Here is a 17,303-nt window from a genome sequence, read left to right on the forward strand (position 1 = left end):
CCTCTAATACATAACTTTGTAATACCTCTAATAACCTAACTTTCATACTTTCTCCTTCACCGAAAAGTCATGTTGCCCTTTTTTGCAAGTATGCAGTCATGATGTATGGGACCTCCCAGTCTCATCCTAGAACCCAAGGAAGTGTGTGTAGGTGAGGGTTGCATCTGGAGGCCTGATCACACGGCTTGGCCAAGCCTCTTGCAGCAGTAACCTTTGAGAGCTTTCCCTCCAAGTCTCAACTGGGCCTGGGCAAAGTATGGACGCTGCCAGACTGGATTGAAAAAGTGTTTTAAAATTGTGCTCTGTGCATGGTGTTTCTTGTGTGGGAGTTACATGGAGCTGAGCTGGGGTTTTGAGTCATGTGACATTTCGAACTGTTGACCATTTTTCAGACTGTATTTCTGTTGTAGGAAGTTATTTGAAAGATCATTGTTAAGCAGCTTTGAAATGACTCTCTCTAAATTCTCGGCACCCCCTAGCAAGGTGGTCTTTTGTACTTGTCCTGAAGATCCTCAGGATGCTACTTTGACTCCAGACATTCAGCAGTGAAGTCAGTTTTCATCTAGTGTGCTGTTTTATTCAGCTTTATTTTATTCAGTTAGTATGCCTGCTTCTATGCTCAAAAGAGAAGTGTCCATAAAACTAGAAGTGTGGAAGGATGAAGCCTGGGACACATAGCCATCATTCTTTTCTCTAACTTGATACCAGAAAAGGGATGGAATACTCAGAAGAATCTTTGCAGACTTGGACCAGAATTATGGTCTTAGGGAAGGTTGTATTTAATATATGGTGCTACCCTGAAAATGACATTCAGATTCTGGCAGGGAGAGGAAGGAGAAGAGTCCAGAAAAAAAAAAAAAATCAGTGCCTATTGCAGAATTCCATATGTGAGTCGTGTGGCATTTTCTTTTTTGAATAAATGAATTTTAGCACACAGAATGTTAGAGGAGTGTTTGTGTTTCATCTCTTTTTAAAAGATCAGGCATCGTATTAACTTACTCCTAGTGCTGTAACATATTCTCAGGAGGAGCACATTCAAAGGACAGGTTAAAAGAAAGTATGCTGGTGTCCTCATGGCCTTTCCCGTTGTTGAGATCACTCCAGCAGCCTGCTCCCTCTCCCAACTGGCCTCCTTCCCCTTCCTCTGCTCTCCTAGGGGAGCGAAGCAGGCTCACAGCCTGACAACCTGTGGAGCTGATAAAAGCTCCTCAAAGCTCCGTAAAGCGCTGCTCCCGTTGGAGAAGAATCTCTGTTTTTCTTTAATGGCTGAACATGTCCCAGCAGGGACACCTTTGACCTAGGCGGACTGCAAGGCCCTTCTCCAGATGGATCCCGGAGACCCTCTCCTAGACTGCCAATACTTTAATCACCGTTCTGGTGACTTGACATCTAGCTCACCTGGAAGTAGAAGCAGCCCAAAGACGTGGTACCCACAGAGAAAGAGAACAGATCGACTTTGTGCAGGTGAAGTCAGGGGCAGCCCAGAGAGGGCTTGAGCCCCAAATAATGGACCTACTTCTGCTCCTGCCTTTATTAGATTTGTGAAGAGCATTATCCAGAAGTCAGATGATTAGCATATTTTGCTCTTTTTCTCTACCTGATGGGAATAATGATGTTCTTCCTAAAGTCCCTTTAATTTCAGTTAGAGGTGAGTAGAGATTAAATTAAACGTATCCACCCTACTGCCTCCCAGGCAGAGGAGAAGATAACCTCCAGGGCACTGGGAAGATGCCCTGACAACCGGGGAGGGCAACCAACTGCAGGAAGGGATCGGGTCAGCTAATCTGATCAGCACGAGAAAACCTGGTTTTTGAGCCAGCTGAAATGACTGGCACCCCAGCAGCAGCTAGGACATGCAAGCAACCATTGCCTTCCTCAGACTAACAGTCTGTGTGCTGAAGCCGGACCCCGGTACCCCCTGGGGGTGCTGGCAGACACCAGAGGGGTTGCGGTGAACTGCTGTGGACATACACTGTCTCTGTGGCTGGACATGAAGACGAGCAGCATGTGTGACCTGCACAGGTGGATACAAATAAGGAACATGAAGAGACTGTCCCCAGTAAGTAGATCGGAGCAGCAGGACTTATCACAGTTGATGTTCGGTTGATCTGTGACTTGGAGAAATGGGATTTCTTATAATGTACATGCTTATTAATTTGCATTTGTACTTGTCAGGTAGACTGCACATTTGTAAAAAGCCATTTTCCTTCAGAAAAACAACTGGGGTATTTATAGGAGTTGTATCTTTAATCTTATAATGACAGTGAATTAAAAAAAAATCCTTTATTCACATCAGAAAACTCTTTGTTGGGGAGATTTCTTCTGCTCTTTTGTTTACCTTGCCAGTGACTGAATCTTAAATTTCCTGGAATGAGAGCATGCCTGGGGTCTATAAAGCTTTCTGTTGACCTCATGTCCTGTGACTGAGGATCCATGAGCCCATTTCCTGTGGATTACTGCAGGTTTGCTTTTCAGGGTGTGTATGGCCCTAGGCCTTTGTCACCTGTTCAGTGAAGTCTGTGCTCTGGTTTACTCTCATAGCCCCCCTGCTGCTGATCTGGGAGTCCCTGGGAAACGCTTCTTGTTCTATATTATGTCATTCTGTCTTAGCTTTGAGTCTTAAAGCCTCTTGAGCCTTAAGAACCTCTAATTAATAACTTATTGAAAACAGTTCTGAATGTTGCCTACATGTTCCTACCAGGTCTGGCTCCTTCCTGTCTCTCCAGGTCTATGTTTCTTTTCCCTTGCTGTGCTCAGTGACCTTAATACAGTCATTTATGTGTGCTCTGTTTCTTCCTCCTGCAGGACCTTGGCACATGCTCTTTCTCTACCTACAACTCTCATGTCCTATTCTCCTTGCCTTTGCCTACTTAATCTCTGGTCCCTTCCTCAGTGCTCATATGGTGTACTATTAAACTACCGCGAGCCTTTCCTGGATGGCTCTTGTTACTCTTGCATGTATCTGTGTACTCACTGATTGCAGTCTGTACACCAGATCTGCCCTTGCTTAATTCATCAAGTATAGTGTGTGACATTTCATGGATTCTTAATCAGTATTTGGTGACTCATTAAATGCATATAAACCAGCAGCAGGCTAAGGATGTTGAGATAAAATGTGTACCATGGGGAAATGGAAGAAGAGTCTGTAATAAGAAAGATGTGGTGTCAATACAGTCAGATTTCACTTTACGTGGTACAGATGGAGTTTAGATCAAATGGATGCCCTTGGAGGCCCCTTCCAGTCCGGAGGTACTGGAATTTGAGTTCTCACTATGGTCCTGGCCAAGCACAGAGCCCACCCTAGTTAAGCATGCCGATCCTGCCCCTGTCATAACATTCATCTTCTAGCTCCATCTTTTATTTTCTCACCATGTTTCCTGTTCATAGAGTAAATTCCTGACCTGTGTCTAGGAAGTACTTCACCACATTGCCCACCATGAGATTCACACCACATTTTATGCCCTTCATGAGTTTCTTCGGTAACTTTTGCTTCTCTGACTTTTCAGTCAGCCCATTTTGGCTTTTTCTTCTGTGTCTCCTTCCCTCTGTTACCCAAAGAAAACACAGAGGCTGTAGAGTGTGAGTGGTTAAGAACAGGGGTTTTATTGGGCTCCTTGGAAAAATGGCCGATTCTAGGTCAGGGTGGGAAATGAACAAGATGATCCTGAAGATAGGAACTCCTGTAAAAGGACTTGGTTTTGCAACCCTAAAGGGAAGAGGCTCCCACTGGCCAAAGATGGGGAAAATTGAGCATCTCTTCCTAAAAAATTACCAACAGATTGAAATGCATTATGTATGTTATGGTCCTTGCTGATGACAAAAATATGAGGCAGCAAAACCACAAGTCCATAATGATACTCAAAAAAGAGGGAGGGAACCCCTTATTGGTCACCTTTGGACCAATCTTTATTTTGAAAACCAATAATGAATGGAGAACAGCAAGAATTTATCCAAATTTCCTCTATAAATGGTTCCTCAGTCGACTCAATGGTGCAAGAAGGGAAGCTTCTCTTTCTAGAAATTTCTAGAAATTTTTAATCTAATAAATGATGAGTGTTGATAGAATTAAAATATGACCCCTAATGAATTAAATGAATCTAGGCATTGAGCATCAATGGCTGTCAACATCACAAGAAGACTACCAGACATTTGTCTGAGAGAAAACAACAGCATAAATGAAGTAAATATATCCATCCATCCATCCATCCATCCATCCATCCATCCATCCATCCATAAGTAGTCAGCCCCGAATCTGATCAAGCCCTAAATCTAACCATCAATTTACTAATGTGTAGGGGACAGAGGAACATGTTAAATGACACCTCAGAATGGTAATTAGTAAACTATGGATTCTGAGATACTCTTCATAACAAACAATTTGGTTTCTTCAATGAAAAAATGTGAGAAAATAATGAAGGAAAAACTAGAATGAGAGATTTGAGACCCCTCAACAAAGCACAATATGGAGACTTTATTTGAATCCTGATTCAGACTGTGGCTGTGATTGACATAATGTAGAATGACTATTATGATTTTGGTTTTAAAAGTCTTTTTCTTTCAGAAACACATATTATATTGACATGTTCACAGATGAAATAATGTGATGTCTGGGATATGCTTCAAAATAATCTGGATGAAAGTGTGTTAAGTTATCTATTGTAGAACAAATTACCCCAAAATGTAACAGCTTAAAACGAGAAACACTTATTATTTTACAGTTTCTGAGGGTCAGGAACCCAGGAGTGGCTTGCCTGGATGGTTCTGGGTCAGGGTCTCTCATAATGTTGCATGCAGGATGCTGGCTGAGGGCTGCAATCATCTGAAGGCTTGACTAGGATGGAAGATCTACTTGTAAGCTCCTTTATGTGGCTGTTGGGAAGAGATCCCAGTTCCTTTATAGCTATTGGTTGGAAGCTTCAGTGTCTTACCATGTGGGCAGCTCCATAGGGCTGTTCCCATCAAAGTGGTTGGCCTCCCTGCAGTGAATTATCCAATAGAGATTGGGAAAGCAACCATAATGGAAGCCATGGTGTCATTTACAACCTAACCTTGCAAGTGGCATATCATCACCGCTGTATTCTCTTGGTCACAGAGTCTAACTCTGAATCACAGAGCAGCAACCCTGGGAAGGCCCCACAGAAAGGTGTCACTGTCAGGAGGGGAGGATCGTTGGAGGCCATCTTGGAGGCTGGCTCCCATAAGGGATATGGAAGAGGGTGGTGGTGGGATGTTGATAAAATAAGATTCACCATGAGGTGGTAACTGAAATTTTCTATAACAAAAAGGTTTTTTTTTTGGAGGGTGACAATATATATTTTAAAGACAGGATGCTTGGATTTAAACTTCAGCCCTGCCATTCATTAGCTGTGAGATCTTGTCAAGTGATGTGAACCATCTCAATCTGTTTTTCCATTTATAAAATGAGGGTAGTGAGAATGCCGTATCTTTTAGGCTTGTAAGGCTTGAAGGACACGCTACTTGTGAGTGCTCAAGCCAAGGCTGGTGCATAGAAACCACCCAATAAATACTAGTTATCGCAGTGTTATCTTTTCTTCTGTCTCAGGCATTCTTTCCACTAGACCTCAAACCATCCACAGGACCATCTATTTTCTAGAAATCCTTTACTCTAACTTTTTAGAAGCATATTGTGATTTTCAGTTGGAAAAGCTGCCGTTTGTTTCTTATCTCCTCTCTACATGTGTTTGCCTGTCCATATGCTGCAGAGTAAAGCCCTTGCTCACTGTGGAAGTGTGTGTGTGTTTGGACACGTCTTTGCTTCCCCGGCTGTGTCAGCACATTGAGAATGTGGACTAAGCCAGTGAAGGGCTGCACCTCGCCCACAAGCTGCTTGTACATCAGTTCTTCTCTGTCCTGAATCCCCCTCCCTCCTCCCCTCAGTGAAATCCCTGTCTATATCAAACCCATTCAATAAAGTTTAGGTGGGACTTTCCTCAGCTCTTGCTACTACAACCTCAAGTTCAAAAACGGGCACATGATCCAGACCTGGGTAAGCCAACAGTCCCATTCTCTGGCCACCCGATTGGCTCAGGCCCAAACACATACCTAGGCTGGGCTAATTGGAGTGTTTCTGGGAACTTTTCTGATAGAAGTATTGTCGAAATTGGTCTGGTGTGGAGGTGCCAATTTAGCAAAACAAACAAATGAACAAACAGGGCACCCGCTTAACTTTGAATTTCAGATAAGCATTGGAAACATTTTCAGCATGTTTGCTTATCTGAAGTTCAAAGTCGATTGGGCATTCTGATATTATCTGACAGCCTTAGCTTTGGCCCCTGGGCAGTCTGCGCCAGGTACATGTGACACCAGTGACGTAGGCAGCTGTGCGGTCAAGAGCCTGCTGGCAGAATGAAGCCAAGTGATTCCAGGAGAGAGACACACAGAGGTCCAGCCTGGAGTGCATCATTGAGCCCTTGCTCCCAGTCCCCTGATAGGAGCCAGTGACTTCCCTTCTGCTATAGATAGACTTGTAGGGGTTTTCTGTTTTTGTTTTTAGAATTTCGATTTGGGTACTTAGCCTCGAAATACGGTGCCATTGGTCCCCTACTAGTAACACCTAACCTTTATTGACTGCTTGATATGTATGCTGGACTGTATTAAGTAAGCACTTTGTCTACATTATCTCATTAAATTCTCATTGTAACCCTGCACGGTATAAATGAAGAAATTATTGACCTAGTAACTTTCTGTGAAGTTGTTATACTGGTATTACTATACACATCTACATTGTGACACTGTGATCTGTGAACATTGATGTTTACTGTAGTAATGTCTGAAACAGTAAGACACTGAAAACTAAACTTCCATCAGTAGGGGACTGGTCAAATGTTGATACATCCCTTAAAAAAAAATTGTAATGCCATACAGGGTATTTGTTTATTCACAGACTTGAATGAGAATGGATTCTTCCATTCAGACAATTAAATTTGATATCCATATGTAATTAATTTGGCAAAATACAGAGATCATTGAAACAAATATTTTTTAATTGAGTACAAGTTTTGTAAAACTACGCAAATCTTCCAAGTGATTATACAGAAAAAGTTCTCAGTCGTCTCCTGGGGTCCCACATCCTTGCCAGGCTGTCCCAGAAATAAGTGTTGGTGTCACTGAACGGGCGAGCGGGGGGTGGGTCAAGGCACATCCATCACCACCCCCTCCTTCCCCCGGACTGTGACTCCAGATGTGTGTTCTCGGCATCCACCACCTTCCACTCTGGGCTGTAGCTTTGCATCTGTGTCCTCCTGACCCTGACCATGAGGGGAAGGCTTGATGAAGAAGAGCCCTCCTCATCCCCAGGGCTGCCTCTGCATTCCGTTCTCCCTGGATGCTGACTCTAAATACACATCTCTTCGGAGTCAGAGCTTCCACAGAGCTTGGCATGGTGCTTGGAATGAACTAAAATTGTGACTTCTGTCTGCTCTTGCACACTGAAACTGATGAAAGCATTCTTCCTCCAAGAAGCAGATTTGAATCAAATCAAGGTTTTCATAAAGTTTGTAGAGGATGAACTTGGACCTTCAGAAATGTCCAAAAGATGTGAAGGGTGAGGCCTACCGTGGATACACACACCATTGCACGGAGTTGAGACACAAAGCAGGCATTTCTGTCCAAGTAGCATTTGGGCTGTGGCTTTGCGCAGTCTCTCCGAGGGGCCCAGAGCAGGTTCCCTCTGATGCTTGATGGGGAGGTCAGTGAATGCACAGGAGGATCTAGCCGCGAGTCGTCCGGGACACAGCCCTGCCCCGCCGTGGACAGCTTTGGTGGAGGCACCTGTCCTACCAGAGGTATTTTCCCATCGTAGAGACTTGCCGGCTCTGGGCTCGTCACTACCATCTCACCTGGCGTAAGTAGTGCTTTTGCCATCAAAATGATGTCATCACTAACGTGACTACCTGGTGTGAAACAGTGTTCGTCGTTCACGTCCAGGAGATGTATCCGGTCTCCAATTTGGCTTTAGCATGAAACAGCTGCTACCTTCAGACACTTCAATTTGTTGCAGACGACATGAAGGAGAAACCGGGCCTGGCTCTGACAAGGTTCTGTCAGTGTCTGTACTTTCTCCCCCAAATTGCAAACATCTGGGCCTGCTCTTTAATACCACCAGCCTCTTGGGCCATTCCGTTTTCATGTTTGAGAGACACCATGTCACTATCTACTTTCCCCACTGGAATCGAATGACGGTCTGAGGCACCAGAGCCTGGGCTTTGGGGGTAGCAATGCCCCAAGCTGTGTGTCTTTCCTGTAAACTATTGACTGGGCACTGCCCTAGGTCCCTGGTGTGTGTGTGCCCCCAAAAGATGCAGTCAAGGTCAGCCAGGGGGTTTCTCAGACTGAACTGGAGCCCGGGAAGACCACCCCAGGGTTGCGGTCCCAGGGGTGTGGTCAGGAGGAATTATATCCATATTTATACTAAATCATCTTGTGGCCTAGCATCTGTCCTAGTCGGGTCAGAAGACAAGTATGGACGCCTTCTGGGTCTCTGGCCAATGGGCTTCTGCACTTTGTGTTTGCAGTTCACCGGCAAAGGGGGTCACGGGGATTTCGGGGGGTCTAACGTCAGAATGAGACAGACACCGCTTGTCTGTTTGGGCTGACTTAATGGACACGAGCTGTGTCTGTCTTTGAGAAGGGAAGTGGGAGCGTGTCTATTACTAATAGAGCTGACTGTGGGAGGGCCTATACAGGGTACCCTCACTTGTAGCTTCTGAATTTTAGTTTGCCCATAAACATGTCCTTTTAGCCACTGGACAGCACAGTGCCGAGTAGCTAATAAAGTCAAGCATTGTCTGATGAAGGCCCACAGTGTCGCTGTTCCCCAGGATTCTGGGCTCCTGGCCATGGTGAGGGCTGGGTGTGAACAGGCAGCGAGGCACACCAGGCGCACGCACACTTCCCATACCTGCTCTGCTCACAAGCATGATCCTGTTCCAGGGCACTTCGTTTACAAGTCACACATTCAAAAGTAAAATTATTACGAATTTCAAGACAGGGACAGCGAAGCATTAAACCCAGCACGGGGCCCTTCTGAGCACGGAGCCCTGAGTGACTGCACAGGTCACACACCCAGGAAGCCAGCCCTGAATGGGATTGCAGCTTTGCACATGACCCCTCAGACTCTGTACGCCCCCGCAGGCTGGACTGGGTCAAGGATGTGGAGAGCTGTGCTCTGAGTGTTGGGAGGGTATGGGACTCAGCATTTGGAGACTCCCTTTCCTCATACTTGCTCGGCCACCTTGGGCAAACATTTCACCGTTCAGAGACTCCATTTGGCCATATGTCAAAACCAGGAACCCGATGGTACATTTTAAGGAAGTGAGGAGGACCAGGCGAGGTGATGCATGAAGGACACACAGTGCCCAGCATACAGTTGTCCTTCGGCCAGTGTTGGCTGCCCCTGGAGGACTTGGGTGAGAATTTCTGAAAGCCTTCCCATGGCCGAGATGCTGCCGTGACCCTCCTCCAGACCTAGTGGGCGTAAAATTCAGGTCTGCAGAATGCCGGTGACCTGGATGGGGATTGTTGATTGGGGGCCTTTCGCCTCCCCCCTAAAGCCTCCTAGCCAGGACCACGAGCTCTGTGGATGGGGGATGGTTTTGTCTCCTGATGTCCACTTTTCCCTTTAGTCCCCTGATTTTAATTGGGAGGACTCAAGCATTTGTTATAATTATGTCGACAGGAGAAAACATGATTGCTATTATCACAGAGAGCACTATCAGTGTGGAGTCAACTAAAGCAAATGCTGGTGGAGGGAGAGGGTTATTTCTCCAGGACCCTCCGCTGGCCTGGACGTTGTGACTGTTTCGCAGAGATAAGCAGCCGAGCTGTGCTACGCCTGCTGGCGCTCCCGGGTCTCTCCCCAGGCATTAAGCTGCACTAATTGCTTTGGAAGCGAGGCCTTTTCCTGGGCAGCGGCATATGCTGGCTGAGTGCATGAAGCAAAGATAAAAAAGCCACCCTCCTCCTCCTTTACTGAAATTTAATAATAAAATGGAACCATCACCATTTCCAATAAATTGTTTATTTTAATTTAGATAAAAAAGTAATGGAAACTAGCCACCTTCTGGCACACTGTTGTGGCGCGTCTTCCTGGCTTGGGCAATCTTGAACCTTCTGTTCTCTGGAGCGGGCTCTGGAAGGCACTCGGGTCTCAACCACGTGTCTTTCTCCATGTAATAAAATCTGGCCCTCACAGGGCAAAAGAAGTCATTTCCCAAGGCCTATATTAGATTGTAAACCTGCAAATGGGGAAGTTGGCATAGAAGGTATTTGAGGTATAAATTTTGTAGGATTTTTTTTCATATATTTATTTTAGTGAATATGAAATGGAGATAGTCTCCCATTCTTCTGTCATCACTGTTCTTTCAGATGACTTCCTTCCTATACTCTCAGTGAGAGTTCAGCCCAATACCCCTTGTGTTAGGAGAGAGCTGAAGGCCCAGATGTAGGCAGTGGCTTACTCAGGTTTTGAGAGAGGGTAGGGGACACCGTGGAAGTTGGAATTCAGGCTGCCTGGCTTCTGCCCGCTGCACCGAGGCACCAATGTGCCCTCACTCTCCTACCACTGTGTAGCAGCATTCCCATGCCCATTGCACAGGAACCAAAACTGAGGCTGGAGAGCCAAAGCTACCTGTTTCAGGGTCTCATAGCTGATAAATAGCATAGCCAGAAACTAGGACTCAGTCTCCTGAATTTTAGTTCAGTTTTTTTTTTCTTCCAGAGTCCATGAAGTCTAAATAGCAATTGCTTACATACAACAGTTATAATGTGATGGCATTAAATATTACACATTTTGAATCTTAGAGCAACCACAACTGAGAGTAGAGAAGAAGAAATCTGTATTGATGAAGAGGCTGCAGAGCAGTGGGCCAGGCCCTTTCCTTCTCTTCCAGACACTACCCTTGGAGGGCACATGCTTAGGATTCCTCATTAGCAAATTACTCCATGTCATGAGCAGTGAAAGCGGTGGGCGTTAAATCCATGCACACCAGGAGTGTGCCGTGAAGTGCCTTACTCTGTCTGGCGTGAGCACTCATACGACAAGTAAGCCACTCCATGTGATGCGGTGATTAGAAAGGGGAGGGGGGGTGGAGGAGATGTGGAGGATCGTTATAATCCAGGGGCGGGGCTTTGGAGGCATTGTCCTGGCCAGGGTCCTTGTGATGGTTGTGGTCATCAAGGTCCTTTCCTTTCAATTAAGTGGCCTAAATCCAGCTAGATCTGGTCAGGCAAAGGAGCAAATTTATTGGCTCGCTTATCTGAAAAAGCTAGGCATGCCTGGTTCTAGGAGCTCAAGCCATGCTGTCCTGATTCTGTCTTGCCCCCTCCATTGTGTGCCTGGTTCTCCTTGGCCGTTACCTTTATTCGGGGGAGCCCTTCCTGCCCAGTGGCTCAATGGCTGTTGGCAGCCCCAGGCTTCTTCCCTACCTCTCGGTAATCTCAGTAGAGACAAAGCTGTCTTCCCCACATTTCAGTAGAGGCCCAGGGATTGGGTCATATGCTCATGCCTGATGGTACCTAGTAGAATTTGGGATGGAATTCACAAATTGGTCAAGCCTGATAGATGGGCTCACCCCTTCATCTGAGAAGGAGGAAGAGAGAGGTTAGCCTCACCCAAACCATATGAATTAGGAGGCGCTGGGGGAGAAGGAAAATCAGAAGAAGGGGGATGGGTGTTGAACAGGCAAAAACCACACATATTCACTGAGTACAAGCCTTAGAGTTTCCTCTGACTCACCCTTGGTCAGTGGCTTGGTAAGGGGGAAGGACCCTTTTAGCCCGAGAGTTCTGTCCAGTAAGACCTTTATGCCATGATGGAGATGTACTTTGATCTTCACCTTCCAGTGCAGTAGCCACTGGCCACAGGGGGCTACTGAGCACTTGAAATGTGCTGCGGGACAAAGCGACTGAGTTTTTCATTTTATGTAATTTTAATTAAATTTACTGTCAATGGCTACATTTAGCTCATGGCTGCCATGGTGAACAGAGCAGCTCTTGGTGGGGCTACATCACTGGGGTTGATTCCCTGGAAGGCAAGGCCCTGGTTTTGTGTAAAAGGAGAGGTGGGCCGAGGGTTAAACGCAGCCTGGAAGAGGAGATTTGGTCCAGGTGTGGCGTAGGAGAAAATGGAATCTGGACATGAGGGAGAGGAGAGGGAAAGAAACAGAGAGAGTGTCCTTCATCTGTGATGTCATTTGGAACCCCTTAACCTGGGAACATATTTTTCCCATGTAGTATGGGGACCAGAATTGTCCCAGGAAGAAATAAAATCAGAACTGACCTTGTTATGAAATCAAGTCGAGGGGAACTCCATGGCATGTTATTGCATTTTCCTCTAAGTGTCCGGCAATAAAAGCAACCGTTGCCTGGAGCAGTCTTCCTGCACATGACACATGGATGAAAAGGAAATGCAGCCACACATGGATTAAAAGACAAACTAAACGGGGTTGCTATGTTATTAAAAAAAAAAAAACGATACTGTGTAAACTTGTGTAGCTGAGCACAATTAAATGCAGTTGACAGAAATGACATCAGATGAATAGAATGAACTTGTCAAGGCAGGGTCTGGTCACAGCAATGTGAACCTGGGGCCCGTTAAAAGTCCAGCCTCTCAGCAGGCTGTGTGATGGGCATGTCACAATGTCCTGTAGGGTGTGTGGGATCTGCCCTGAGGTGCCTGTGGAGCCTAACTAAGTCCTTCCTGGTGGCCGTTACTCACCTGTGAGTCAGGTCTCCAAGGGCAGTGATTCTTGGAGAAGGCAGACTGATCTGTTTTGATCCCCTTCTGCCCACGTGCAGGCAGGACACCTGGGCTCCCTCAGATTTAGTTAACTGTCTGGATTTGTTCACTGGGTGCTCGAGAAGGACATGCCATGTGCTTAGCATCCTGCTGGGCCTTGGACATGCAGCAGGAAGAACAGAGAAGTGCAAAGCTTGGTTCCTGGCCGTGTGGTTTGCCACAGCAAGTCCCTGGCCCTCAGCATTTCTCTCCCCCCATTATGCAAGCCTGTAGACTCAGATAGTCTCCTGTAGACTCTGCTGTAGCCCAGGTGTAGAGATTAAGAGCTCCTGACCGGTGCCTGGCATACAAAGTACTAAAAAACAAAAAATGTAGCAGGTGTATAGCAGAAAGAGGGAGGCATTAGAATGGGTGAAGCAGACCTGGGGTGGAACCTGGGCCAGGCAGCTAGGAGGTGTGTGAATTGGGGTGAAGTGCTGAGCCTCACTCTTCTCATCTGCAAAGTGGGTTGATGGAAACTTACAGCGTTGTTGTGAGGACACAATTGCATGATATTTGCTGAGGACCCAATATGAAGCAGGTTTCCAAACCGTGGCTGCTCTGGTGAGGATGAGGGCATGATTGCTGTGAGGGAGGGATGGACCCAGGAAGGGATCTTGTGGGTTACATGAATATTCCCAGGGTGAGCAGCCAACTTCAAAATCCAATCTTGATTCGTGTTAGGTCTGGTTGTCTTTAAAGCTGAATCACTGTGGGGGGCCCACCAAAATTTTCCAGTCCAGTTTGCCAGCAAACCTGCAGCCCACCCCCATGACCAGTGGCCCCTGCTGCTTCATGGAAGGGGCCCAGGGAGAAGAGCATTTTAGAACCATTGGCCATGTCCTAGGATTGATCTCTCTGATCTATTCTTATTCCACAATCAGTTATGGAGTTCTAAGGCAGACACATCATGAGTAGGTGTCACCATGCTGATGGAATGTTTGGGGTGTTGATGGGCCCCAGGGTATGGAAGAGAAAGAAAGCCATTCCTCAGCCAGGAAATCACCAGCCAACATTTTCCATGAGCACACCCTTCCTGCCCCTCTCCCTCCTCATGACTCCTCCGTCCAGTTTCTCCAGCAGACAAGGGTGTGGATGCCTTTGAGGAGAAAGTAATTCATTTCAGTAGAAAAGAAGTGGTTTTGGAACAGGGCAGTTGGAAAATAATGCCAAGCAGCTGTGCCACTGTGGACACGAGCTTTGAGTCAGTGGACATCCCACTGGCTCATGTGTCCCTGGGCACATGCCTGGACCCACTCTTGCATCTTTGTTGAGAAGCAGAAACGTAATGGGCTCCACAGTTACTTCTCTTTGCTGCCTTTACTCTCCAGCTGATGCTGGGCTTCTGTGGAACCCACATAGGCAGATGGGCCTTGGGGATGTCTCTGAAGAGATTTGTTTCCATTTTGCATATTCCTTGAAGCTCTTCTGATTTCTAGCCTGTGTCCCCCTTGCTGTAATCACAAGTTTTACCTTGGGATCCAGTCTTTATCCTTCTCTTTGGAGGTGGTTTGGGCACATTTTGTGTATCAGATATGTGGTCATCAAGGGAGACAGAGTAGGCCACCGGACATGCCTGGTCTCCAGAATGTCACAGTCTTGGGTGGGGGCAGAATTTAACTGGCAGTTCTATACCCAGAGTGCTAAGTGCAAGGTGGGTCTGAGCATGGGAGGCAGCATGGGGTCCTAAGGAAGCATTCTGAAGCAGTCTCAGAGATGGGGGTCTGGGAAGTTTCCCTAGGCCAGAAGGGGGTGATGTCCAAACTGAGGTCCCAAAAGTAGGTGAGAGGAAAATGTGGTGGGAGAGTCAGGAAATGGATGGAGGGTGGGTTCCCAGTGGAGGAGAGCATGTGCAGAGTCCTAGAAGTGATCAGGAGTGTGAAACTTGAGGGTAGAAGGGGATAGAGTGGGTCATGGGAGCTGAAAGGAAAGTAAGAACTTCAGATAAATTAAGTACTTTCCACCAGAATTCAATGAATTTTTCCTCTAGAATGTAATCAAAGCTGAAAATGCATATGGAAGGTAAATTTTATATTGAATGGGTTCTTATGTTTTGAATTCTGAAGGATAGAAACATATTATGACCATTTTGGTCCCAGACTCATGTGGTCTTACTGTTCATTGGAGGTTAGTGTTTCATGTAACAGTTCGGATGCTAATGAATTCTCTGCTTTGTTGTTCCAGCACTTCCGGGAGCATCTGGACAAACTTTTTGCCAAAGGAATTGGAATGCTGGATATAGCTCTGAACGAGGCCTTCAACATTCTCAGTGATGTAAGCTCCTCTTTAATTTGCCTTTCTTATGTCCAGGAGAAGAAATGGAATTTTATTTTATGTTTTATTTTATTTGGTCTTCCTTCCTTCCTTCCTTCCTTCCTTCCTTCCTTCCTTCCTTCCTTCCTTCCTTCCTTCCTTCCTTGTAGACCAGCATTACTATTGGCCTTGCCTGTCATTGAGTGAGGTGCCAGATGGGAGGGAGAGGCTGGCCATTAGAGTCCTCTAGGGAACCAGTTCAGCCAGTGCAGCCAAACCAACACCCCGCTGGGCAGAGCCAGTTGTGCCCTCTGGTTGGGGCTCTTGCCTGCCATGCTTGTTGGCTCTGGGACCACCCACACTTGAATACCTTCCGATGCAGATCTCATCTCAGAAACTTTCAATTTCTTCATGGAGTGGACTCATTTCTCATTGTGTTTCACACTGAATCCCTGCCTGTGGCAATGTTCAGCCGAAGGGCTCTCTCTGTGCGGTAGGCTTAGGGGGTGCCTTACCCATCCTTCCTTCTCTTCCAGCCCCTTGAAGATTCACAATACGCAGTAGCACAGTCGAGTTTCCAGGAAGCACAACAGGAAGGAATGTTGTTCAACTGACTGTTCCTTACACTTCTTGGAACAGGAATCCATTTTTCAAGTAGCACCTGTTAACATTCTTTGAAAACCTTTGAGGGGTCCTGGGCTAGTAATTCTGCCCTTGGAATCCCAATGTGTTAAGCTGAAAGAACATGCAGGGGACTTTTGTGTTCTTGTTACTCTGAAAGAGTAGTGGGACAATAATGACTATCTTTATTAATGCAGGTTCTGTATCGTTTATGTAACTGGTATATGCTGTGTGCTTTTAATGCCAGACACTGGGAACACATTAGGGAATAGTCTAGACAAAGTGTTTGCCTTAATGGACCTCATGTTCCAGTGCAAAGGTTGGGAAATTATGGCCCATGAGCCAAATCCAGCCTGCCTCTTTTTGTAAAAACTGTTTTATTGGAGTGTGTTCACGCCCACCTGATTACGAATCCTCTATGGCTGCTTTTGCATTACAAGGGCAGAGTTCATTAGTTCCGATGGAGACCATATGGTCTGTAAAACCTGAAATAGTTATCGTGTGGTCCTTTACAGAAGAAGTTTGCTGACCCCAGATCTAATGGGAAAAGACAGATGAAGTGTGTAGTCTTATGGAGAATAACAGCCCCATCGTTCTAGCTTAATAAGGACTTGTTGCTTTATACAGTGCAGTCGGGAATGATCTCTCTCATTGGTGCCCTTGGTAGGAGTAGAGACCTTAAGGAAGTGAGGGAACAGCGATTTCATTTGGGGAAGAAGTTTCCAGCAAGAGGAACAGGTACAAAGGCCCTGAGGCAGAGCTGTTCAGCATTTTTACCATACAGCGAGGAGAGCGTGTGAGGAGCAAAGTGGGGGATGGAGGGGGCTAGGGAATGAGATCAGAGAGGGAGCAGGGACCGGACCACATGACTCCTGTGGGGACTTGGGCTCTTGCTCTGTGTGGGAGGGAAGATCGCTGGAGTCTGAGCAGAGAATGCCATGACCAACTTGAGTTTTAGCAGGACTTCTCTGACTGCTGTACTGAGAAACAAAGACAGTAGCAGGGAGACCATGACATTATCTGGTGACACATACTGGTCACCCACTAGGGAGGCAGGTTAGGATGGGGAGGTAGGTTAGGATGTTAAGAAGTAAAAAGATAGAAATCACTCTAGATGTGTCCAACAGCAAGGGGTTACTTCAGGGTTTTGGCTGCATAAGGGGTGGAAAAGCTCAGAAACCAAACAGAGAATGAAACCATCCTGGGATTAGCACCAGCACGAGGCAGCACCTCTCTAGGGTAAGAGGGACGACCGGAGGGAGGGACATCATTGGAGCCTCCTCCCAGTAGTCATCCGGATGGGAATTGAACTGTGGAGGGGCTGCCCAGAGAGAGCTGGAGTCGTGGGGGGAAGGCCTGCCTTGTGGAAGCTGGTACCTTGGAAAAGATGCAGCCATTGCCAGAAAGCGCCCATGTCCCCAGATCAGAAAAAGGGAGACATAGCTTAGAAAAGCCTTGGCTTCTTCCTTGCATCCTCTAGTATTCTTTGGTCAAAACTCCTGGAGAGCCTGGAAACTGTGGAGCGCAGGGGAAAGGTATGGGGTGGAACTGAGTGCAAACAGGCACGAAACGGAGCAACAGTTCCATTGAGGTGCTGGAGGAGCTGGGAGAGCCGCTAGAGGCTCAGTGGCCT

At 46.6% G+C, this 17,303-nt stretch overlaps 1 protein-coding gene across 5 annotated transcripts in view; it reads left to right on the forward strand.

Moving 5' to 3' along the window:
- The window catches only part of CACNA2D3 (calcium voltage-gated channel auxiliary subunit alpha2delta 3), an 891,383-nt gene that overhangs the window by 458,909 nt on the left and 415,171 nt on the right, over positions 1-17,303 (forward strand). For all 5 annotated transcript variants that reach the window (XM_035723841.1, XM_027586868.1, XM_027586871.1 and 2 more), the window contains one exon: positions 14,981-15,070. In XM_035723841.1, the coding sequence (XP_035579734.1) occupies positions 14,981-15,070 (90 nt within the window). The remainder of the gene's footprint in view (positions 1-14,980; positions 15,071-17,303) is intronic.

The sequence above is a fragment of the Zalophus californianus genome, chromosome 1, assembly GCF_009762305.2.
Source record: "Zalophus californianus isolate mZalCal1 chromosome 1, mZalCal1.pri.v2, whole genome shotgun sequence".
In the NCBI taxonomy this organism is placed as follows: Eukaryota; Metazoa; Chordata; class Mammalia; order Carnivora; family Otariidae; genus Zalophus; species Zalophus californianus.